At 43.4% G+C, this 25,463-nt stretch overlaps 1 protein-coding gene across 1 annotated transcript in view; it reads right to left on the reverse strand.

The window, feature by feature from the left end:
• Window positions 1-307: 307 nt before the first annotated feature.
• Window positions 308-25,463, reverse strand: part of frem1b (Fras1 related extracellular matrix 1b) — a 59,735-nt gene continuing 34,579 nt past the window's right edge. Inside the window, exons 20-34 of the mRNA XM_057841424.1 lie at window positions 23,956-24,145; window positions 23,673-23,817; window positions 17,479-17,620; window positions 17,189-17,405; window positions 14,415-14,679; window positions 11,859-12,279; window positions 8,525-8,726; window positions 8,317-8,461; window positions 6,230-6,432; window positions 6,010-6,159; window positions 4,424-4,662; window positions 4,317-4,358; window positions 2,106-2,234; window positions 1,907-2,010; window positions 308-1,823 (exon numbers count right to left, since the gene is read on the reverse strand). Of these exons, the coding sequence (XP_057697407.1) occupies window positions 1,604-1,823; window positions 1,907-2,010; window positions 2,106-2,234; window positions 4,317-4,358; window positions 4,424-4,662; window positions 6,010-6,159; window positions 6,230-6,432; window positions 8,317-8,461; window positions 8,525-8,726; window positions 11,859-12,279; window positions 14,415-14,679; window positions 17,189-17,405; window positions 17,479-17,620; window positions 23,673-23,817; window positions 23,956-24,145 (2,814 nt within the window). The 3' untranslated portion in view covers window positions 308-1,603. The remainder of the gene's footprint in view (window positions 1,824-1,906; window positions 2,011-2,105; window positions 2,235-4,316; window positions 4,359-4,423; window positions 4,663-6,009; window positions 6,160-6,229; window positions 6,433-8,316; window positions 8,462-8,524; window positions 8,727-11,858; window positions 12,280-14,414; window positions 14,680-17,188; window positions 17,406-17,478; window positions 17,621-23,672; window positions 23,818-23,955; window positions 24,146-25,463) is intronic.

A 25,463-nucleotide genomic window follows, 5' to 3' on the forward strand; every position in this document is an offset into this window, starting at 1 on the left:
CAAGGGGGCCATTTTGGTGGGGGCAATTCAAGATCAAAGTTTTATCACTGGTAGACGTCCAATTGATCAGATGTCAATGGCAGACAATGCAGTGACTTTGATGGGAATGCGGTCTCATGTTGGTGGGGTTGAAGAAAGAACTGTAGTCATGCATTGACATGAGTTTTACACGAGTAGACGTCCAAGCCACTTGAAACGGGAAGATGACAGCCAGCCTACGAAATGTTGAATTGGACGTCAATCGCTGTCGATTGCAGCCACTGAGTAAATGAAAAATGTTTTGACGTTGCTAAAATAGAGACATAAGCATGTTACAACTTCCTTTTAATGTTAATGCATTGACTTGGATGGGAACGTTGCCTCAGGGCGGCCATGTTGGCAGGGGCAAAGAAAAATCTTCATGCTTCTGCTATGAATGACTTCAAATGGATTGGACATTTGGTGCTGTCAATAGCAGACAATACATAGACTTTAATGCGAATATTGACCCTACAAACATGGCCACAGGGCAGCCATGTTGGTAGGGGCAACTAATGACCATATCATGCGTCTGTCGTTCATCACTAGATGTCTGATCCATTTGAAGTGGGAGAGTTGGCAGCAAATGAATGACTTGCCATCAAAGTCAACGCATTGTTTGCCATTGACAACACTAGACGTCCAATCCATTTTATGTGGAGAGTTAGTAGCCTGTGAACAAACGTTCTCTCACTTGAAATGGGGCCAGTCGGGTCTAGTAAGCTAGTTAGGACTTTATTTGAATGTTAATGCATTGACTGAAATGGGAACGTTGCCTTTGGGCGGCCATTTTGGTAGGGGCAATTAAAGATCTTGTCATGCTTCGCTATCAATTTCAAAGTATCACTAGTAGACGTCCAATTGATCGGTCTATGGCTATCTATAGACTTTAATATCAGTTGACGGGACTTGGGGCCGAGCCGTAGTAATTACATATATATATATGGTGGATAGTATGAACATAAAACGGTCTATATACTTGGTTAAAAGCAAAAAACGGAGTTATTGTTCATTTTACGTAAATATTTCAAGCTAATGTTAGGCTGCAATGCTTTAACCTGGATAAGAATGTCGCCTTAGGGCGGCCATATTGGTAGTGGCAAGGAAAGCTCTTTTCATGCTTTTGTGAATTACTTCAAATGGATTGGACGTCTAATGCTGTCAATAGACTTTGATGGGAATGTCGCCTCAGCGCAGCCATGTTGGTAGGGGCTAGACATGATCGTTTCATGCTTCTGCCGTCAATTTAAATGGTTTTAGTAGACGTCCAATTCGTTTGAAGCGGGAGGCTGGCAGCCGATAAACGTTTGTTCGCAGGTTAGTACCAACCCTTCAATTTCAAATGGATTGGACGTCTAGTGCTGGCAATGGCAAACAATGCATTGACCTTGATGGGTATGTTGCCCCTACCAACATGGCCGCCCTGATGCCTTGGATTGGACGTCTATTGGTGTCCTTGGCATTGAAAAGTGATAACAAAACATTTTAGTATTTGTTTTTAAATTCATGTAGTATTGATGAGAACATTTTTGTATTGTAACAATAAGGTGAAGACAGGTTAGAAGACAGGTGACACGTGACGATCCTAGCCGGCGCGTGGCGGGGCCTCGCAGATAAAGGCGTGCTGCGCATCGGCTCGGCAGCTGTCGCGCGTCCATCGCGACGAGTTGGACGCCAGGAAACAAGACTGGTGAGGCTGCACCTCGTCGGCGGGTCCCATCCAAAATGGCTTCCTGCCGCCAAATCTCCAGAGCCAGCCGAGCTCCCGTCCGGATCGGACGCTCGGCAGGGCGCTGTCGGGGGACCTGTCGATCATCAAATGTAACAGTATATTATGTTTTGTGTATTAAGTTAAAAAAAAAAAAAATATATATATATATATATTTACAGTAAGGAGCAGGCTCGCTGGGCACTGGCCCAACTGCCGATGGAGGAGCCGGCCATGTAACAGCGCCCCCTGTGGTGAGTCCAACCGTGCGGGCAGCTCGCCATCTGAAAGCCGCAAAATACAAAGACGGGAAAACAAAACCTTACGGCAACGTTCCAGAAAAATAAAACGGTTGCCATTTTCGAAAACGACACGGTACTTTGCGTCGGCGCGGCTCCGCCTCCTCGGCACGAGCTGTCCGCGTGGCGTTTCCCGGACGGCGCGCCCGTGGGACGTCGCCCACCGGGCGCCGGTCCTCTTCCAGCCGTAAGGACGTCAGGCTGTGGAACTGGCGGACAAACAAAGGGACAAACGTCAGATTCTGCTTCAGAATCGGTCCCATTCCAATCATTGATAGCCATTTAGAATTGTTTCTTGTTCTGATTCTAATCTGGAATTCTTTGTTTTGCATTTGATTCCCCTTTTCTGTTCACAATCTAGTTCAGTTTCTGATTCAAATTGTTGTTTGAATTTTGACTCTCCGTCTTATTCTCATCTTGTTTTTTCAGGTTTTGGTTTTGGTCAAGAATCCCGTTTTGATTCTGGTTTTGATGTTTGTCCATGTTCTCAATCAGTTTTGGTTCTGTTCTCACTCGTGTTTTCAATCTGACTCTGATTGTGGTTGTTTTTTGTTCAGGGTTAGTTAATGTTTCACATCCTTGTTTAGATTGTGATTCTGTTTTTGAATCTTGTTCTGAATCAGTTTTTGTTCTGCTCTCAACAATGTTTGGATTTTGACCCCGGTTTTGGTTCTAGTTTTTGACTTTTCTTTTGATGCTTGTTCTTTTCTGGTTTTTGTTTAGGTGGAGAAGAATCCTGTTTTGATTTTTGTTCAAGTTCTGAATCAGTTTTTGTTCTGCCCTCACCATGTTTGGTTTTGGTTTATGATTCTGGCTTTTTTGTTCTGATGCTTAAGTTGGACTGATTCTTTTTCTTTTCTGATTTTTGTTTTGGCTGGGAATCCCATTTTGAATCTGGTTTTTATTTTTGTTCATTCCCAGAATCGGTTTTTGTTCTGCTCTCACCCATGTTTGGATTCTGACTCTGATTTTTGTTCTTTTCTATTTTTTGTTTCGGTTGAGAATCCTGTTTTGAATCTGTTTTTGATTCTTGTTCATGTTCTGAATCAGTTTTTGTTCTGCTCTCAACAATGTTTGAATTTTGACCCCGGTTTTGGTTCTGGGTTATGATTTTGACTTTTGTTCTGATGCTTAAATTGGACTGATTCTTGTTCTACACTGGTTTTTGGTTAGGTTGAGAATCCTGTTTTGATTTTTGTTCAAGCTCTGAATCAGTTTTGGTTGTGCTCTCACCCATGTTTGAATTTTGAATCTGGTTGTGGTTTTTGTTTATGATATTTTGAGGCTCAAGCTGGACCGATTCGTGTTCCACTCTGGTTTTTGTTGAGAAACCTGTGTGTGTATTGGTTTAGATTTGTGATTTTTTTTTTTTTTTTTTTTTTTAATTTCTCTTTCTTGTTTTGATTGTGACTGTTTCTGGTCTTGTTTTGGTTTAAGATTTTCATTCTGACTCTGGTTCTTTTTTTTTTGTTTTGGATTTTTGATTTGACTTTCAACTTGAATCTGGTTCTATTCTGATTTTTGTTTTGCTTGAAAATCCAGTTTAGACTCCGGTTTTGATTTTTATTCATGTTCTGAATCAGTTTTTGTTGTGCTCTCACCTTTGTTTGGATTTTAACTCTGGTTTTTGGTTACTGTTTATGATGAGGAGTCTCTGGTTTTGATTTTTGTTCATGTTCTGAATCAGTTTTTGTTCTGTTATCACACGTTTGGATTTGGACTCTGGTTGTGGTTCTTGTTTATGATGTTTTGAGGCTCAAGCTGGACCGATTCTTGTTCTACTCTGGGGTTTTTTTTTTTTGGGTTGAGAATCCTGTTTTGATTCAGGGTTTGATTCTTGCTCAGGTTCTAAATCAGCTTTAAGTGTTTTTGTCTCAACCTAGTTCAGATTTTTGACTCTTGTTCTGGTTGTCGTTTTAGTTCTGAATCTACTTCAGGTCTGTTTCAATTCCTACTTAAGTTCTCACCCTTGGTTGGTTTTTGACTATTGTTCTGGTCCTGATTCTTGTTTTTGCTTTTGATTTGGACTCCTGCTTTTATTCTGGACTGATTCACTTCTGCTTTCTGTTTGGTTGTGATTTCGATTCTGATTTGTATTCAGGTTCTGAATCTGTTCCTATACATCTCTTCTGTTCTGATGCTCGTTTACATTTGGATCCTTGCTGGCAACTTCTAAACCTAATTCAGTGTTCTTGTTTCTTTCTCCACTTTGTTTGCTTTGATTCTTGTTCTGGTCCCGATTCACGTTGCCATGTCCGATTCTGTGATTCGATTCCAATGACGGTGCTTACCGTCCAGACTTTCTGATCGGGCTTTGCTCTCGCTGGCGCCACCTGAGTAGATGCAAAATGTTTTGATTGACAGCGTTCTTCAATTTTTTTGACGCAGCTCCACGTACCTTAAGTCCAGCACTACCGATATTGAACGCGGGCTCTTCCTGCCGCGGTGGTTCATCGTCTAAGAACGGTCTGCGGTTGGGGACGTCCCCCCGGGGAGGGTGGGTGCTCTCCCACAATAGCTCCGCCTCCACATCCAGAATGACGTCATCCTCCGCCGGAGAGGGCGGAGTAACGGGGGGACGAGGCGGTGTCACCGGGGGAGGGGGCGGGGCCTCCTCTACGCTGAGGTCGCAGCTTCCTGATTAGCAGGTAAAGAAATAAGAAAATCTGTGCTATTAAGAGGGCGCTTTTAGGTTTCTGAAGCTTTTGAATTTGTCTATCCAATCATTAATATTAATATGATTCATTATTCATTTGAAATTCAACATATAGCAAGAAGTGACCCAGGAAAGCCCTAAAAATGAACAGGATGTGACCATGAAATGTCCCAAAATCAACAGGAAGCGACACGATATCATAAGGAAGTGAGCCAAAATGTCCCAAATATCAACAGGAAAGTGACACATCAACAGGAGGTGACCATGAAATGTCCCACATATCAACAGTATGTGACTCAACATCAACAGAAAGTGACCCAACATCAACAGGAAGTGACTCAAAATTGGGAGGAAATGACCCAATATCAACAGGAACTGACCTGTTATCAATAGGAATTGACCCGGAAATGCCCTAAATCAATACGAAGTAACCGGGTATCAAGAGGAAGTGGCCCAACATCAACAGGAAGTGACCAAAAATGTCCCAAAATCAACAGGAAGTGACCCAACATTGACAGGAAGTGACCCAGGAATGGCTTAAAGCCATACAAAGTCACCCGCTATCAATAGGAAGTGACCCAAATATCCCAAATATCAACAGGAAGTGATCTGATATCAACAGGAAGTGACCCCAAATATCAGAAATATCAACAGGGAAGTGATGCAATATAAACAGGAAGTGACCCAGAAATGTTGCAAAATCAAAGGAAAATGCCCTAAATCAATACGAAATAACCCTTTATCAACAGAAAGTTACCTGGAAAACCCTTACAATCAACAGGAAGTGACCCAAAATGACCCCAAATCAACAGGAAGTGACTCAAAATGACCCAAAATCAACAGGAAGTGACCCAACATTGACAGGAAGTGACCCAGGAATGGCTTAAATCCATACGAAGTCACCCGCTATCAATAGGGAGTGACCCAAATATCAACAGGAAGTGATCTGATATCAATAGGAAGTAACCCAGGAATGCCGTAAATCAACAAGTAAACAGGAAGTGACCCAGTAATACCATAAATGTCCCAAAACCAACAGGAAGTCATCTGATATCAATAGGAAGTGACCCAGACATGCCTTAAATCAATAGGAAGTGACCAAAAATGTCCCAAAATCAACAGGAAGTGACCGGATATAAACAGGAAGTGAACCAGAAATGGCTTAAATCAATGCAAAGTAACCGGGTATGAAAGGGAAGAGAGACAAAATGTCCCGGAACCAACAGGAAGTGACCTGATATTAACAGGAAGTGACCCAGTAATGCATGATAATCAACAGGAAGTGACCAAGAACATCCCAGTTAAAATGGCCGTCGGCGGTCACTCACCTCCCCTGGGGTCCACGATCACCACCTGGGCGGAGGTGACCCGTCCCAAGACGGCGTTCTTAGGATCGGTCAGCGCGACGGTAAAGTTCTCGTGGTTCTCCTCCAGGCCGTCGGCTTCCACGTAAATCTTCCACGTCTTCTCTTCCACCCCTGCGAGCAAAACACGGGACGTGTATCGCCGTCGACGGTGCCGAAACGTAACCGTTACCGCCGGTCTCACCTGGATCGAACTGGATCAATCTGGCCTTTCCGTGCGTATAGTCCCGGCCCGTTTTGGCGCTGCCGTCGCGTACCCGGACGGCCACGTAGGCCGGGTCGGCGCTCTTCCCTCTCCGTCGGATCGGGACGGCCAGCGTTCCGGCCGTCTCGCAGATCCGGAAGCAGTCGGCCGACAGCTCGATTCGGGACCAGGACACCGCCAGCCTGCCGCCGACCCGACGTTACGTCGCTATGCTAATAGCTAATTGCTTTGGCAACTACTAAATACCATTTCTAGAGAAATGAAAAATAGACTAGCACTTAGCTTCTTAGCATTTTGAACACTATTGAGCAAGGATCTAGCCTGAGAAGGATGTTTATTCCTTTGTTTTTATTTTTGTTTATATCAGGTGACATTGGGTCACTTCCTGTTGACATTAAGTGACTTCCTGTTGATTTTGGGCCATTTCCATGTAACTTCCAATTTATATTGGGTGACTTCCTGTTGATTCTGGGTTCCTGTGTCACTTCCTATTGACATTGGGTCACTTCCTGTTGATTTTAGATCATTAGATTACTTCCTATTGGCATTGGGTCACTTCCTGTTCATATCGGGTGACTTCCTGTTGGTTTTGGGGCATTCCTCTATCACTACCTATTGACATTGGGTCACTTCCTGTTGACAATGGGAGACTTCCTGTTTATTTGGGTGCCTTTGGGTCATTTCCATGTCACTTCCTGTTGATATTAAGTCACCTATTGTTGATATAAGATCATTTCCTGTTGATTCTGGGATGTTTTCGTGTCACTTCCTGTTGACAGTGGGTCACTTCCTGTTTATATCTGGTAACTTCCTGTTGATTTTGGGTCATTTCAATGTCGCCTCCTGTTGATATAGGGTCACTTCCTGTTGATTCTGGGATGTTTCCGTGTCACTTCCTGTTGATTTTACAGCATTATGTCACTTCCTATTAAAATTGGGTCACTTCCTGTTTTTATCGGTTGACTTCCTGTTGGTTTTGTGTATTATTTGTGTGTCTTCCTATTGACATTGGGTCACTCCCTGTTGATTTTAAGGCAGTAGTTTACTTCCTATTGACATTGGGTCACTTCCTGTTGATATTGGGTGACTTCCTGTTGATTCTGGGTTGTTTCTGTGTCACTTTCTATTGACATTGTGTCACTTCCTGTTTATATTGGGTGACTTCCTGTTGGTTTCGGGGCAGTCCTGTATCACTACCTAATGACATTGGGTCACTTGCTGTTGAGAATGGGAGACTTCCTATTGATTTTGGTCCATTTCCATGTCACTTCCTTATTGGGTGACTTCTTGTTGATTCTGGGTTGTTTCTGTGTCACTTCCTGTTGATTTTAGGGCAGTAGGTCCTTTCCAATTGACATTGGGTCACTTCCTGTATATATCGGGTGACTTCCTGTTGGTTTCGGGGCAGTCCTCTATCACTACCTATTTACATTGGGTCACTTCCTGTTGAAAATGGGAGACTTCGTATTGATTTTGGGCCATGTCCATGTCACTTCCTGTTGATGTTGGGTGACTTCCTGTTGATGCTGGGTTGTTTCTGTGTCACTTCCTGTTGATTTTAGGGCAGTAGGTCACTTCCAATTGACATTGGGTCACTTCCTGAATATATCGGGTGACTTCCTGTTGGTTTCGGGGCATTCCTCTATCACTACCTATTGACATTGGGTGACTTCCTGTTGACATTGGCTGACTTCCTGTTGATTTTGGGTCATTTCCATGTCACTTCCTGTTGATATTGGGTGACTTCCTGTTGAGTCTAGGGTGTTTCCGTGTCACTTCCTATTGACATTGGGTCACTTCCTGTTGATGTTAGGGCATTAGGTCACTTCCTGTTGATTTTGGGTGACTTCCTGTTGATTTTGGGTCATTTCCGTGTCACTTCCTGTTGATTTTGTGGCATTCCGTGTGACTTCCTGTTGATTTCAGGCCATTTTGGGGGTCACTTTCTGTTGACTTCGGAATACTTCCTGTTGATTTTGGAGGATTTCAAACAATTGCTGCCAGGCAAAAGGGATTGGAAATCAATGGCATGCAAATCAGTTGAACCCTCATTCAATATGGCCTACGTTTGCGGGTCGGCGGCGTTCCCTGCCGGGTCACTGAGGCGGAATAGGAAGCGGTCTTCCGTCACATCCGTGTCAACGGGAACAACGAAGACCAGCGAGCGGCTCTCCACGTCCCGTTGCGTGAAGCGTCCCCGGACGTAAGCACCTGGATGCGCAAGACGAGACGGTTGGCGGCGGGTGAGGCGGGCGGGGCCGGGGGCCATCTTACCGGTGCGCACGTTCTCCAAGTGGCCGAATGCCGGCGGCGTGAGAATAGAGAACTGCAACCGGTCGGCCGGCGCGTCGTCGTCGACGGCCCGAAGTTGTTTGGACGTGATGTAGACACCGTAGCGACCGTCGCTCAGCCGGACCACCTCGCTGGGCTGCCCCAACACCGTCAGGACAGGGGGCGTCTGGTCCACGTGCTCCACCTCCGAGCAACAACCAGAGGTTTACGCCTTTGCAAAGTACTACTACTGATTGACAAGAAATGTACCAAAATAAACAGTGAGTGAGCCAGTATCAACAGGTAGTGACACAAATGTCCCATAATGAATAGAAAATGAGCAAATATCAACAGGAAGTGACCTAAAAATGCCCAGCAATCAACAGGAAGTGACACACATGACCCAAAATGAACAAAAAAATGAGCAAATATCAACAGGAAGTGACCTAAAAGTGCCCAAAAATCAACAGGAAGTGACACACATGTTCCAAAATAACCAGGAAGAGATCCAATATTCACAGGAAGTGAAATAAATGTCCCAAAATGAACAGAAAATGAGCAAATATCAACAGGAAGTGACCTAAAAATGCCCAACAATCAACAAAGTGACACACATGACCCAAAATGAATTGAAAATGAGCAAATATCAAACAGAAATGACCTAAAAATGGCCAGCAATCAACAGGAAGTGACCCACATGACCCAAAAATTAACAGGATGTGATCCAATATCAACAGGAAGTGACATATATGCCCCAAAACGAACAGAAAATGTGCAAATATCAACAGGAAGTGACCTAAAAATGCCCAACAATCGACAGGAAGTGACACACATATCCCAGAATCAACAGGATGTGATCCAACATCAACAGGAAGTGACATACAGTATATGCCCCAAAATGTACAGAAAATGAGCAAATATCAACAGGAAGTGACCTAGAGATGCCCGAAAATCAACAGGAAGTGACACACATGTCCCAAAATTAATAGACAGTGATCCAATATCAACAGGAAAGGACATAAATGTCCCATAATGAAGAGAAACTGAGTAAATATCAACAGGAAGTGACCTAAAAATGCCCAACAATCAACAAGAAGTGACCTGATATCAACAGGAATTGACACACGTGACCCAAAATGAACAAAAAAATGAGCAAATATCAACAGGAAGTGACCTAAAAATGCCCAAAAATCAACAGAAAGTGACACACATGTTCCAAAATAACCAGGAAGAGATCCAATATTCACAGGAAGTGAAATAAATGTCCCAAAATGAACAGAAAATGAGCAAATATCAACAGGAAGTGACCTAAAATGCCCAACAATCAACAAAGTGACACACATGACCCAAAATGAATTGAAACTGAGCAAATATCAAGAGGAAATGACATAGAAATGCCCATAAATCAACAGGAAGTGAATCAAAAATGTCCCAAAATGAACAGGAAGTCATCCAATACCTACAGGAAGCGTCTCAGAAATGTACCAAAATAAAATGGAAGCACGAAATGAACATAAATTAGCAAATATCAACAGGAAGTGATCTAGAAATGCCCAACAATCAACAGGTAGGGACATACATGTCCCACAGTGAACAAGAAAATGAGCAAATATCAACAGGAAGTGACCTAAAAATGCCCAGCAATCAACAGGAAGTGACACATGTTCCAAAATAACCAGGAAGAGATCCAATATTCACAGGAAGTGAAATAAATGTCCCAAAATGAACAGAAAATGAGCAAATATCAACAGTAAGTGACCTAAAAATGCCCAACAATCAACAAAGTGACACACATGACCCAAAATGAATTGAAAATGAGCAAATATCAAAAGGAAATGACCTAAAAATGGCCAGCAATCAACAGGAAGTGACCCACATGACCCAAAAATTAACAGGATGTGATCCAATATCAACAGGAAGTGGCATAAATGTCCCATAATGAAGAAAAACTGAGTAAATATCAACAGGAAGTGACATAAAAATGCCCAACAATCAACAGGAAGTGACACACATGTCCCAAAATTAATAGGAAGTGATCCAATATCAACAGGAAGTGGCATAAATGTCCCAAAATGAGTAGAAAGTGAGCAAATATCAACAGGAAGTGACCTAAAAATGCCCAACAACCAACAGGAAGTGGCACACATGTCCAAAAATCAACAGGAAGTGACACACATGTCCCAAAAATTAACAGGATGTAATCCAATATCAACAGGAAGGGACACAAATGTCCCATAATGAAGAGAAACTGAGTAAATATCAACAGGAAGTGACCTAAAAATGCCCAACAATCAACAGGAAGTGACCTGATATCAACAGGAAGTGTCCCAAAATGAACAGAAAATGAGCAAATATCAACACGTGGTGACATAAAAATGCCCAACAATCAACAGGAATTGACACACATGTCCCAAAATTAATAGGAAGTGATCCAATATCAACAGGAAGTGACATAAATGTCCCAAAATGAAGAGAAACTGAGTAAATATCAACAGGAAGTGACCTAAAAATGCCCAACAATCGACAGGAAGTGACACACATGTCCCAGAATCAACAGGAAGTGATCCAATATCAACAGGAAGTGGCATAAATGTCCCAAAATGAATAGAAAGTGAGCAAATATCAACAGGAAGTGACCTAAAAATGCCCAACAATTAACAGGAAGTGACACACATGTCCAAAAATCAACAGGAAGTGACCTAATATCAACAGGTAGTACTATATAAATGCCCAACAATCAACAGGAAGTGACATGCATGTCCCAAAATTAACAGAAAGTGATCCAATATGAACAGGAAGTGACATAAACGCCCCAAAATGAACAGGAAGCAACCCAATATCAATCTGTAATGACAGTATGAATCCCTCCAATGCTTCATAATGTATTTGTTTTTTGTTAAATGTAAATTTAAGCAACAAGGGATTCAAAAGATTTTTATTATTATTATTTTTTAAATGTATCATTATGATATAGTTCATGTTTTAGTGGCTTTTTACTGAAAAACTAAAGGACTAGGAACGAATTCCCCGTTTTAAACATTCTTGGCTCACAAAAAGTATTTTGGATTGTTTTTTACTTCCCTCTAGTGGCCAGAACGAACAGAACACCTGAGATTAAAAACAAAAATTCTCCTGGTTGCAGTTGCGTTTAGCTGCCGCTGAATGTCACTGTTCACATATGCTTTCACCCGCTCTTTTCAAGTACTTTTTAATTTGTTTTCAGGTTAAAAAATCGTGTTTCTTTTAATATTTTTGATTATTTTATTAAAAAAAAAAAAAAAAAAAAAAAAGCAATATTATAATTTTTAACAAATAAAAGCGTGTGCAACAAACTCACGTGGATGCAAAAGACGTCCGCTTCCACCCTCAGCCGCCCGAATCTCAAGTAGCCCCGGTTGTGACCGTCTCCCGGTAGGAAGCCGAAGCTGTCGTTGAGCGGCCGACCGCCCGTTTCGTGCCGGTACGCCAGGCCGCCCCCGTCCACGTCCGCTTGTGAGAAGGCGGCGGCGGTGCCGAGCGGGACGCCGCGCAGCAGCAGGCGACCGTATCGCGGGGGGCGGGTCAGCGCGAAAATCAGCTCTGCGGCCGAGGCGTGAGCGTCGCTCAGCCGCAGGTGGCGCGACGTGATGGCCGCCACGCCGCCCCGAGCCACGCGCACGCCCGCGTTGGTCTCCAAGGTCGGCGGGACCCGGTCCACCGCTTCCACCGTCACGTGGACCGTGCCGGTTTGCCGGTGGTCGCCGTTGCTCACTGACAAACTGAAAGAAAAATGACGCTAGCTTGAAGCCGGCAAATCACTGACTCTGATTTTGGGGCGTTTCTAGGTCATTTCCTGTTGATTTTGGGGCAATTCCAGGTCACTTTCTGTCAATTCTAATTGCCTTCCCGTTGATTCGAGATCACATCCTGTTGATCTTGAGGCATTTCTAGGTCACTTCCTGTTCATTTTGGTCCACTTCCTGTTGATTTTGAGACAATTCCAGGTCACTTCCTGTCAATTTTGGGTCACTTCCTGTTGATTTTGGGGCATTTCTAGGTCACATCTTGTCAATTCTAATTGACTTCCTGTTGATTTTGAGGCAATTCCAGGTCACTTCCTGTCAATTTGGGGTCACTTGTTGATTTGGGGCAATTCCAGATCACTTCTGTTCAGTTTTGGGTCACTTCCTGTTGATTTTGAGGAAATTCCAGGTCACTTCCCATCAATTTTGGGTCATTTCCTATTGATTTGTGGGCAATTCCAGGTCACTTCCTGTCAATTCCAAGTGACTTCCTGTTGATTATTGATCACATCCTGTTGATTTTCCTGTCCATTTTGGGTCTCTTCTCGTTGATTTTGAAGCCATTCCAGGTCACTTCCTGTCAATTTTGGGTCACTTCCTGTTGATTTGAGGCAATTCCAAATCACTTCCTGTCAATTTTGGGTCACTTCCTGCTGATTTTGGGGCATTTCTAGGTCACATCCGGTTCATTTTGGATCATTTCTTGTTGATTTTGGGTTACTTTCTATTGACAAGGGTCACTTCCTGTTCATTTTGGGTCACTTCCTGTTGATTATGGGGCATTTCTAGGTCACTACCTGTTGACATGTGTCACTTGCTGTTGATCTTGGGGCATTTCTAGGTCAATTCCTGTTCATTTTGGGTCACTTCCTGATAATTTTGGGGCATTCCTAGGTCACTTCCTGCTCATCACGGGTCACTTCCTATTGATTTTGGGGCATTTCTAGGTCACAATGTTGATTTTGAGTCACTTCCTGTTGATTTTGGGACACACCTAGGACCCTTCCTGTTCATTATGGGTCACCTCCTGTTGATTTTGGGTCACTTCCTATTGATTTTGGGGCATTTCCAGGTCCCTTCCTGTTCATTTTGGGTAAATTGCTAACGATTTTAGGTCACTTGCTGTTGATTTTGGGGCATTTCTAGGTTACTTCCTTTTCTTTGTGGGTCACTTCCTATTGACATGGGTCACTTCCTGTTGATTTCGGGGCATTTCTATGCCATTTCCTGTTCTTTTTGGGTCACTTCCTGTTGATTTTGGGTCACATCCTGTCCATTATGAATCACTTCCTATTGACATGGGTCACTTGCTGTTGATTTTGGGTCACTTCCTGTTGATTTTGGGGCATTTGCACGTCACTTCCTATTCATTATGGGCCACTTCCTATTGATTTTGGGGCATTTACAGGTTACTTGCTGTTCATTCTGGGTCACTTCCTGTTAATAATGGGTAATTTCTGGGTGACTTCCTGTTCATTGTTCACTTATTGCCGATTTCGGGGCATTTCTAGGTCACCTGTTCATTATGGGTCACTTCTTATTGATTTTGGGGCATTTTTAGGTCACTTCCTGTTGATTTTGGATCACTTCCTGATGATTTTGGGTTACTTGCTATTGACAAGGGTCAACTCCTGTTTATTATGGGTCACTTCCTGTTGATTTTGGGGCATTTCTAGGTCACTTCCTGTTTATTTTGAATCACGTCCTGTTGATTTTGGGCTACTTCCTATTGATAAAGGTCACTTCCTGTTCATTTTGGGGCACTTCTTTATCACGTCTTGTACATTATGGGTCATTTCCTGTTGATAATAGGTCATTTCTGGGGGACTTCCTATTGACACGGGTCACTTCCTGTTCATTTTTTCCAGTCTAAATGCATTGGATACTTAGCACCAATGCAATGGCAATTCAATGGGACTGAAATAGGAAGTGACAAAATAAAGAGAAAGTCACTCAGAAATCACATAAAATCAAGAGTAAGTGACAGATAAATGCTTGAAAATCAACAGGAAGTAACCCAAAATGACAGGAAGTGACATCGGTACGGTATAGGCTGATACCACACAGAATGGATACCCAAATAACCGATAGAATACAAAACTCCCACTCACCTGAAGGAGTCACTGCCGTGCCCGTGTCCGTTATCATGCGTATAGCAGACGCGCTGCGCGGCGACGTCCATCTGCGTGAACGTGGCGAGCGGCACGCCGGGCCGCGCCACGTCGTGCAGCAGGCCGTGTCGCGGCGCCGCCGTCACCGTGAAAACCAGCCGGTCCGGACGCCCGCCGCCGTCCGCCGCCCGCAGGAAGTCCGTGTTCAGGACCGCTCGCCGACCCGCCGCCACGCACAACGGCCCGATCCACAGCGAGACGTCACCTGGACAGCGAGCGCCACGTTAATAATTCATCCTTCCAGAAGGTCCCGAGGTGCGCTGTTCACCCGACTGGCAAAACGGGCACTTCGGCGCCGCCATCAATAAGAGATGAGACGGCGCCAACGTGCCAAGACGGCGTGTCGAGCGGACGTTCACCAACCGGGAAAAAAATCGGTTTAGAAATAAGCTGGTTATGACTTCATTTGTGTTAATACACTGACTTAGATGGGAAGGTCGCCCCTACCAAGATGGCCGTCATGAGGCTACGTTTTCATGATTCTGCAGTTTGTTGACATGAGTTTATCACTAGTAGACGTCCAATTCATTTGAAGTGGGAGGGTGGCAGCAAATGAACACTTTTGGGTCACTTCCTGTAAATATTGATTCACTTCCTGTTCATTTTGGGACATTTTTGGACACTTCCTGTTGGCTTTGAGGCATTTTTGAGTCACTTCCTTTTGCTTTGGGCATTTCTAGGTCACTTCCTGTTGATGTTAACCTACTTCCTGCTAATTTGGGGACTTTTGAGGGTAACTTCCTGTCAATTTTGGGACATTTTCATTCACTCCTGTTGATATTAGCCTACTTCCTGCTAATATTGGGACTTTTTATGAGTCACATCCTGTTGATATTTGCTTAGCTCCTGATAATTTGAAGACTTTTCTGGATCACTTCCTATAAATTTTGAGACATTTTCATTCACTTCCTATTGATATTTGCTTACTTCCTGTCAATTTTGGGACTTTTATCGGTCACTTCCTGCTAATTTCTGGACCTTTATGGGTCACGTCCTATTAATTTTGGGACATTTTCGTCCACTTCCTGTTGATATTGGGTCAGTTCGTATTTATTTCCGGGAATTTCTAAGTGACTTCCTGTTAATATTAGCTTGCTTCCTGTTAATTTTGGGACCTTTATAGGTCACTTCCTGTTAATTTTGGGACATTTTTATTCACTTGCTGTTAATATTTTCTTACTTCCTGTTAATTTGAAGACTTTTCTGGGTCACTTCCTGTTAAATTTGGGACATTTTTGTTCACTTCCTATTGATTTTAGTCTACTTCCTGCTAATTCTGGGACATTTTCGATCACTTCCTGTTGATATTGGGTCAGTTCCTGTTTATTTAGGGGCATTTCTATGTCACTTCCTGTTGATATTTGCTTACTTCCTGTCAATTTTGGGACCTTTATGGGTCACGTCCTGTTAATTTTGGGACATTTTCGTCCACTTCCTGTTGATATTGGGTCAGTTCGTATTTATTTCCAGGCATTTCTAAGTGACTTCCTGTTGATATTAACTTACTTCCTGTTCATTTTGGGACCTTTATAGGTCACTTCCTGTTCATTTTGGGACATTTTTATTCACTTGCTGCTAATATTTTCTTACTTCCTGTTAATTTGAAGACTTTTCTGGGTCACTTCCTGTTAAATTTAGGACATTTTTGTTCACTTCCTATTGGTTTTTGTCTACTTCCTGCTAATTCTGGGACATTTTCGATCACTTCCTGTTGATATTGGGTCACTTCCTGTTTATTTCGGGGCATTTCTATGTCACTTCCTGTTGATATTAGCTTACTTCCTTTTAATTTTTGGACATTTTTTGTTCATTTCCTGTTGATATTGGGTCAGTTCCTCTCTATATCTGGCCATTTCTAAGTCATTTCCTGTTGATATTAGCTTACTTCCTTTTAATTTTGGAACTTTTATAGGTCACTTCTTGTTAATTTTGGGACATTTTCATTCACTTCCTGTTGATATTTGCTTACTTCCTGTTAATATGAAGTCTTTTCTGGGTCACCTCCTGCTAATTTTGAGATATTTTTATTCAATTCCTGTTGACGTTTGCCTAAATCCTGCTAATTTTTGGATCTTTACGGGTCACTTCCTCTTAGTTTTGGGACATTTTCGGTCACTTCCTGTTGATATTGGTCAGTTCCTATTTATTTCGGGCCATTTTTAAGTCACTTCCTGTTGATATTAGCTTACTTCCTGTTAATTTGAAGACTTTTCTGTGTCACTTCCTGTCAATTTTGAGATCACTCCTATTTATTTCGGGGCATTTCTAAGTCACTTCCTGTTTATCTTGGTACGTATTTGTCCGATTCGTTCGTTCATTCGCTGCCATCCCTCCCACTTCAAATGAATTAGACATCTAGCGCCCTCAATAAACTAGTTATGAGTTCATTTGATCGTCAATGCATGATTCTAATGGGAAGGTCGCCCCTACCAACATGGCCACCCTAAGGCATTTTGTCGGGGGGGGGGGGGGGGGGGGGGTCAGCCATTTTAGTAGGGGTGATGAAAGGTCTTTTCATACTTCTGCCATCAATTGAAATGAGTATCACGAGTGGACGTCCAATCTATTTTAAGTGGGCGGGTGGACTGGACATCAATCGTCCTCTGCCAAGCCTCCCGCTTCAAATGGATTGGACTTCTATGGCAGCCAATAGGGTAAAGCGAGCTGGAAGATTAATTTTTAGATTTTTGGTCACTTCCTGTTTGCGTACAGACCTTTGTACGGCACGTTGATGTTGATTTGGAACACGTGGGCGGGGCTTTGATGTCGCAGGTCGCTCAGACTGAAGCGAAAGCTGTCGTGACCTTTGACCCCACCCGTGTCGCTTAGCCCCGTGGCGTTCGCGAACGCCGCGTAGCTTAGCCGGTTCTCGTCCACGTCGTCCTGAGTGAAGTTGTGACCCGCCGCCAGCTCCGTCTCGCTCGCATCGCCCTGAAAAGACCGCCACGAATCGGAGAATGGCGAATCGGGGAAGATGACCGCCGGGCGGGCGGGGTAGCGCTACCTTCAGGTGCAGTTTCCCCAAGCGCGGCGCGGCGTCCAGAAGGTAGAAGAGAGAACAAGGCGGCGTGTCGGCGTCTTCCGCTTGCAAGACCACGGCGGAGATGGTCCGACGGGAGCCGGGCTCCGCCTCCACGCCGGCGTTCCTGGAAGCAGGAGAAGGTGGTCTTGAATTTTTCATAATTATTGATTTATTTTAGGACTTTTTTTGTATCACTTCCTGTTGATTTTGGCTCACTTCCTGTTTTTAGCGACATTTTTATGTCACTTCCTGTTGATTTTTGAGCATTTACTTGATATTGGGATACTTCCTATTCAGTTTGGGGCATTTAAAGGTCACTTCCTCTTTGATATCAAGGCATGTCTGTATCACTTCCTTTGGATATTGGGTCATTTCCTGTTGATTTTGGATTATTTAGTTGATTTCGGGACACTTCATATTAATTTTGGGGCATTTAAAGGTCACTTCCTGTTGATATCGAGGCATTTCTATATCACTTCCTGTTGATATTGGGTCACTTCGTGTTGATTTTGGCTCACTTTCTGTTTTGGGGTCACTTCCTGTTGGTTTTACGGTATTTATGCGTCACTTCCTGTTGAATTTGGAGCATTTACTTGATATCAGGATTAATTTTGGGGCATTTAAGGGTCACTTCCTGTTGATATCAAGGCATTTCTGTATCACTTCCTTTTGATATTGGGTCACTTCCTGTTGATTTTGGAGCATTTAGTTGATTTCGGGACACTTCCTATTCATTGTGGGACATTTCAGGCTCACTTCCTGTTAATATTGAGGCATTTCTGTATCACTTCCTGATGATATTGGGTCACTTCCTGTTGATTTTGGAACATTTCGTTGATTTCAGGACACTTCCTATTAATTTTGGGGCATTTAAAGGTCACTTCCTGTTGATATCGAGGTATTTCTGTGTCACTTCCGGTTGATATTGGGTCTCTTCGTGTTGATTTTGGCTCACTTCCTGTTTTTGGGAAATTTTTATGTCACTTCCTGTTAGTTATGCGGTATTTATGCGTCACCTACTGTTGAATTTGAAGCATTTACTTGATATCAGGATTAATTTTGGGGCATTTAAGGGTCACTTGCTCAAGGCATTTCTGTATCACTTTCTTTTAATATTGGGTCACTTCCTGTTGATTTTGGAGAATTTAGTTGATTTCGGGACATTTCCTACTCATTGTGGTGGGACATTTCAGGGTCACTTCCTGTTGATATTGAGGCATTTCTATATCACTTCCTGTTGATACTGGGTCACTTTCTGTGTATTTTGGCTCACTTCTATTTTTCGGGACATTTTTATATCACCTCCTGTTGATTTTATGGCATTTCTGTGCCACATCCTATTTATTTTGGAGCATTTAGTTTTTATTTGGATACTTCATATTAATTATGAGGCATTTAAGGGTCATTTTCTGTTGATTTTGAGGCATTTCTGTGTCAATTCCTGTTTATATGGGTTTACTTCCTGTTAATTTTTGATCATTTCCTGTTGATTTTGGAACAATTGGATGATATTGGGACGCTTACTATTAATTTTGGGGTATTTATGTATCACTTCCTGTTGATTTTGGCTCAATTCCTGTTGTCGGGGCAATTTTTATGTCACTTTCTGTTGATTTTACGGTATTTATGTGTCACTTCCAGTTGATTTTGGGTCACTTCCTGTTGATTTTGGAGCATGTACTTGATGACACTTTCTATTAATTTTGGGGCATTTAAGGGTCACTTCCTATGGGTATCGAGGCATTTCTGTCTCACTTCCTGGTGATATTGGGTCACTTCCTGTTGATTTTGGGACACTTCCTGTCCCAAAATTAATTAATAAGTGTCCCAATATCATCAAATTGCTCCAAAATCAACAGGGAGTAAGCAAAAATTAACAGGAAGTGAACCAATATCAACAGAAAGTGACCCTGAAATGCCCAAAAATCCACAGAAGGTGACCAATAAACAGGAAGTGACCCATGAATGCCCCGAAATCAACAGGAAATCAGACAAAATTAACAGGAAGGGACCCCAAAATCTACAGGAAGTGACCCGTGAAGCCCCCAAAATAAACAGTAAGTGACCAATGAACAGGTAGTGACTAAGAAATGCCCAAACATCAACAGGAAATGATCTAAAATTTACAGGAAGTGACCCGTGAATGCCCCAAAATTCACAGTAAATTAACCAAAATTAACGGGAAGTGACCCAGTAAAGTCTTCAAATTAACAGGTTGTAAGCAAATATCAACAAGAAGTGACTTAGAAATGCCAAGAAATAAATAGGAACTGACCCAATATCAACAGGAAGTGAATGAAAATGTCCCAAAATTAACAGGAAGTGACCCACAAAAAATCCCAAAGTTAGCAGGAAGTAGGCAAATATCAAAAGGAAGTGACCTAGAAAAGCCCAAAAGCAAGTGACTCAAAAATGCTTCAAAACCAACAGGAAGTGACCCAAAATCAACAGGTAGCACTACAGAAATGCCTCAAAATCAACAGGAAGTGTCCGCAAATGTCTCAAAATTAACAGGAAGTGAATCAATATCAACAGGAAGTGGCCCAAAAGTGTCCTAAATGTTCATTCGCTGCCACCCTCCCACTTCAAATGGATTGGACGTCCACTCGTGATAAACAGTTAAAGAAGAAGGACAGAAAAAGCTTCCATGGCCCCTACCAACATGGCCTCAGTGCGGCCATGCTGAAAGGGGCGACCTTTCCATCAAATTCAATGCAATGACAATGAAAACTAGCTTATTCCCCTTGGTTGACGGCTATTGATGTGCATCCCTCCCACTTCAAATGAATTGGACGTCTACAAGGGATAAACTCGTGTCAACAAACTGCAGAATCATGAAAACGTAGCCTCAAGGTGGGCAGCCATGTTGGTAGGGGCGACTTTCCCATCAAAGTCAATGCATTAACCCTCAAATCAACAGGAAGTGATCCCAGAATGCCGCAAAACGTGTAGGAAGTGACCCAAAATCAACAGGAAGCAACCCATAGGTAACCTCAAATGAACAGGAAGTTATGGATTAACCCTCAAATCAACTTTAAATGATCCCAGAATGCCCCAAAATGTGTAGGAAGTGCTCCAAAATCAACAGGAAGTGACCTGTGAATGCCCCAAAACCAATATAAGGTGACCAATGAACAGGAAGTGACTGGGAAATACCCAAAAATCAACAGGAAATGGTCCAAAATGTACAGGGAGTGACCCAAAATCAACAGGAAATGACCCATAAGTAACCTAAAATGAACAGGAAGTGCCCGATGGGAAAGCGAAGCATCCCCATGCAAAAACGGCATGTTTTAGTTAGCTTCTTTATTTACTTGGCATGTTTTCAGTCCTGTTTTTGTCATTTTTATTTATTTATTTATTTTGAAGGATGGATGGCATCACCGGGGAAGCGAGCTCGCGCGTGGAAAGTTTCCAACTTATTTTTGGCTCCGAGTCAGCCGCGGCGGCCGGCGCTGCCACGCGGAAGAACGTCGTTAGCGGCGGTGGAACATGTGGCGGCGGGCGCTCCGACAATGTTTTCATTTGAATGAGTGATTTGGGAATTTGCATCCTTGACTGGCTGTCCCGCGCGCGCACCCCCTCCGGACGGGGGTGCCGGCACCGGCGCCGCATGTCGGGCCCGGGAAGGCGGAACAAACGCGGAGAAGCGCGACCGATTTTACTTCCGAGTCAGGACGCAGACAGACGCTTTTTCGTGTACCCCCCCCCCGGACGCCCCCCGGCCGGCCCGACACCAGCGCGGGCGGACGCCCCGGGGGCCCGACGACCTGCTGTCGCATAAACGTCGCGAGCCGCCGCGACGTTCCAGATGCTCGCTCGCTAGCTCGTCGCGTGCTGTCCTTCCTCGCCTGCCTCGCTTCGTTTCCTCCTTTGCCCTTTATTTTGAAAGACTAAAACATCAACTTTTGAGTATGATTGGGGGGACGCAACGAGATTTGATTGCTCACTTTAGTCATTTTAAATTCAACAAATCATCAAAAAGTGACACGTAAATACTTCCAAATCAACTGGAAGTGACCAAAATAAGCAGGGAGTCACCCAGAAATGACCCATATTTAACAGGAAGTAACCAATGAACAGGAAGTTACCAGTAACTGCCCCAAAACTAACGAAAGTAGTGATTTAAAATTGACACAAAGTGACCAAGAAATGACACAAACTCAGCAGGAAGGGACCCATAAGTGCCCCCCAAACCCACAGGAAAACACCCCGAAATGCCCTAAAATCAAGAGGAAGTGATGGCTGACCTAACCCTAACCCAATGAACAGGGATGACCTGGAAATGCTATAAAATTAACAGATAGACATAACAATGAGTCAAAAGTGAGCCAAAATGAACAGGAAGTGACCTGATATCAAGAGGAAGTGATCCTAAACGTCCCAAAATCAATAGGAAGTAGCCCTGACATGCTCCCAAATCAACAGGAAGTGACCCAAAATTGACAGGAAGTGACCCCGAAATATCCCTAAAGCAAAAGGAAGGGACTTAATAAGAAGATAAGTGACTGTGAAGTGTCCTCAAATAAACAGAAAGTGACCTAATATCAATAGGAAGTGACCCCAAATTGTCCCCAAATCAACAGGAAGTGACCTGATATCAACAGGAAGTCACCCAATATAAAGAGGTAGTGACCTAATATCATCAGGAAGTGATCCTGAGACGTCCCTAAATAGATAGGAAGTAACCCTGAAATGTCCCCAAATCAGGAGCTGACCCAATATTAAGAGGAAGTGACCTAAAATCAACAGGAAGTGACCCCAAAATGTCCCTAAATCAACAGAAAGTGACCTGATATCAACAGGAAGTGATCCAATATCAACAGGAAGTGACAACAAATTTCCCCCAAAATTAAGAGGAACTGACCCAAAGTGTCACCAAATCAACGGGAAGTGAACTGTTATCCACAGGAAGTGACCCAATATCAAGAGGAAGTGACCTAATACCAACAGGAAGTGACCCTTAAATATCCCTAAATAGCCAGGAAGTGAACCTGAAATGTCCCAGAATCAACAGGAAGTAATCTGATATCAACAGGAAGTGACCTAATATCAACATGAAGTTACACCAAAATGTCCCCAAATCAACAGAAAGACACCCAAAATGTCCCCAACTCAATATGAAGTGACCTGATATCAACAGGAAGTGACCCGATATCAAGAGGAAGTGACCCAAAATCAAGAGGAAGTGACTGTGAATTGTCCTCAAATAAACAGAAAGTGACCTGATTTCAACAGGAAGTGACCCTGAAATGTTCCTAAATTCACATGAAGTGAACCGATATAAACAGGAAGTTACCCAATATTGACAGGAAGTGACTTAAAATCAACAGGAAGTCACCCAATATTAAGAGGAAGTGATCTAATATAAAACTGGAAGTGACAGCAAAATGTCCCCAAATCAACAGGAAGTGACCTGATATCAACAGGAAGTCACCCAATATCAAGAAGTGACCTAATATTGACAGGAAGTTACCCCCAGAAATCAATAGGCAGTGACTCTGAAATGCTACCAAATCAACAGGAAGTGACCCAAAATTGACAGGAAGTGACTGTGAAATGTCCCCAAATTAACAGAAAGTGACCTGATTTCAACAGGAAGTGACCTAATATTAAGAGGAAGTGACCTATTATCAACAGGAAGTGACCCTGAAATATCCCTAACTCAACAGGAAGCGACCAGATATCAATGGGAAGTGACCCAAAATCAACAGGAAGTGACCGCAAAGTGTCCCCACATCAACAGGAAATGATCTGAAATCAACAGGAAGTGAACCGATATCAACAGGAAGTGACCCGATATCAACAGGAAGTGACTCTGAAATGTTCCTAAATCAATAGGAAGTGAACCCATATAATCAGGAAGTTGCCCAATATCAACCGGAAGTGACACCAAATTTTGCTCAAATTAAGAGGAAGTGACTCAAAATGTCACCAAATCAACAGAAAGTGACCCAAAATGTCACCAAATCAACAGGAAGTGATCTGATATCCACAGGAAGTGACCCAATATCAAGAGGAAGTGACCTAATATCAACAGGAAGTGACCCTGAAATGTTCCTAAATAGACAGGAAGTGCACAAGGATGTCACGTGACCCACAACAAATTCATTGCTTGCCATTGACAACAACAGATGTCTAACAAGGCAGAAGCAGATGAGAGAAAAGGCGCGTACTTGAGGAGGCGGGGCGGGTGGTCGTCGACGGGCAGCACGCGGACGGCGGCGGTGGCGCTCAGCGAGTGGACGCCATCTGTCAGCCGCAGGGTCAGCCGGTCCTCGGGGCTCTCCGAGTCGTCGTGCTCGTACCACAAGCGGAGACCTCAAAAAGCAGCCATCATATGAACATTGGTGGGTAGTCATTTTTTACTTTTTTTTTTTTTTTTTATGAATAACTTTATTCGCATTTTATCCCCAATTTTTACTATTATTTCAATTGACTATGAAGGGCGGGGCCTACCGTCCCGGAGCTGCCGCAGCGTAAAGGAGGACACGCCCACCAAGGGTTCCCCGTCACGCGAGCCGCCCGCCTTCAGGCCGCCGTGCTCCGGCGCCCCGGTCAGGGTGAAAGTGAGCTCGTCCGAGGGGGCGTCCAGGTCCGAGGCGTCCAGCAGGGACGGCGTCAACTCCCGCGTCCCGCCCTCCTTCACCTGAAAGACGCCGCTAACGTGTATTTACCTCATTTGGCTGCCATTGACGGCAATTCATTTTGACTGGGAGGGAGCGTCTTGTACATTTTGGGGCGTTCTAGTGTCACTTTCTGTTCATTTCGGATCATTTCCTGTGGATTGTAAGGCATTTCCCAGTCACTTCCTTTTCATTGATCACTTCCTGTTGATGCTGGAGTCACTTCCTGTCCGTTTAGATCACTTCCTGTTGATTTTAGGGCATTTCCCGTCAGTTCCTGTCCATTTTGGATCATTTCCTGTGGATTTTAAGGCATTTCACTGTCACTTCCTGTTCGTTGGTCACTTCCTGTTGATTCTGGGGTCACTTCCTGTATCATTTGGATCATTTCCAGTTGATTTCAGGGTATTTTCCGGTCACTTCCTGTTGATTCTGGGGTCACTTCCTATCCATTTTAGATCATTTCCTGTTGATTTTAGGGCATTTTCCAGTAACTTCCTCTCCATTTTGGATCATTTCCTGTGGATTTTAAGGCATTTCCCTGTCACTTCCTTTTCATTGGTCACTTCCTGTTGATTCTTGGGTCACTTCCTGTCCATTTTAGATCACTTCCTGTTGATTTTGGGGCGTTTCCCGGTCACTTCCTGTCCATTTTAGATCATTTCCTGTGGATTGTAGGGCATTTTCCAGTCGCTTCCTGTTGATTCTGGTATCACTTCCTGTCCATTTTGGATCATTTCCTGTTGATTTGAGCGCATTTCCCGGTCACTTCCTGTTCGTTGGTCACTTCCTGTTGATTCTGGAGTCACTTCCTGTCCACTTTTCATATTTTCCTGTTGACTTTAGGGCCTTTTTTGATCACTTCCTGTTGATTCTGGGTTCTCTTTTTGTACATTTTAGATCATTTCCTGTTGATTTTATGGCACTTCCCAGTCACTTCCTGTTCATTGGTCACTTCCTGTGGATTCTTGGGTCACTTCCTATCCATTTTCGAGCATTTCCTGTTGATTTTATGGCACTTCCCAGTCACTTCCTGTTCATTGGTCACTTCCTGTGGATTCTTGGGTCACTTCCTATCCATTTTCGAGCATTTCCTGTTGATTTTAGGGCATTTCCCTGTCACTTCCTGTTCAGGGGTCACTACCTGTTCATTTTGGGTCATTACTGCGTCACTTCCTGTTGATTCTGGTGTCACTTCCTGTTCATTTTGGGTCATTTCCTGTGGATTTTCAAGGCATTTCCCATCCCTTCCTGTTCGGGGGACACTTCCTGTTCATTTTAGGACATTTTGGGGTCACTTCCTTTTGAATCTGGTGTCACTTCCTGTTCATTTCGTGTCAT

This window comes from Corythoichthys intestinalis, chromosome 7 (genome assembly GCF_030265065.1).
Source record: "Corythoichthys intestinalis isolate RoL2023-P3 chromosome 7, ASM3026506v1, whole genome shotgun sequence".
Taxonomy (NCBI): domain Eukaryota; kingdom Metazoa; phylum Chordata; class Actinopteri; order Syngnathiformes; family Syngnathidae; genus Corythoichthys; species Corythoichthys intestinalis.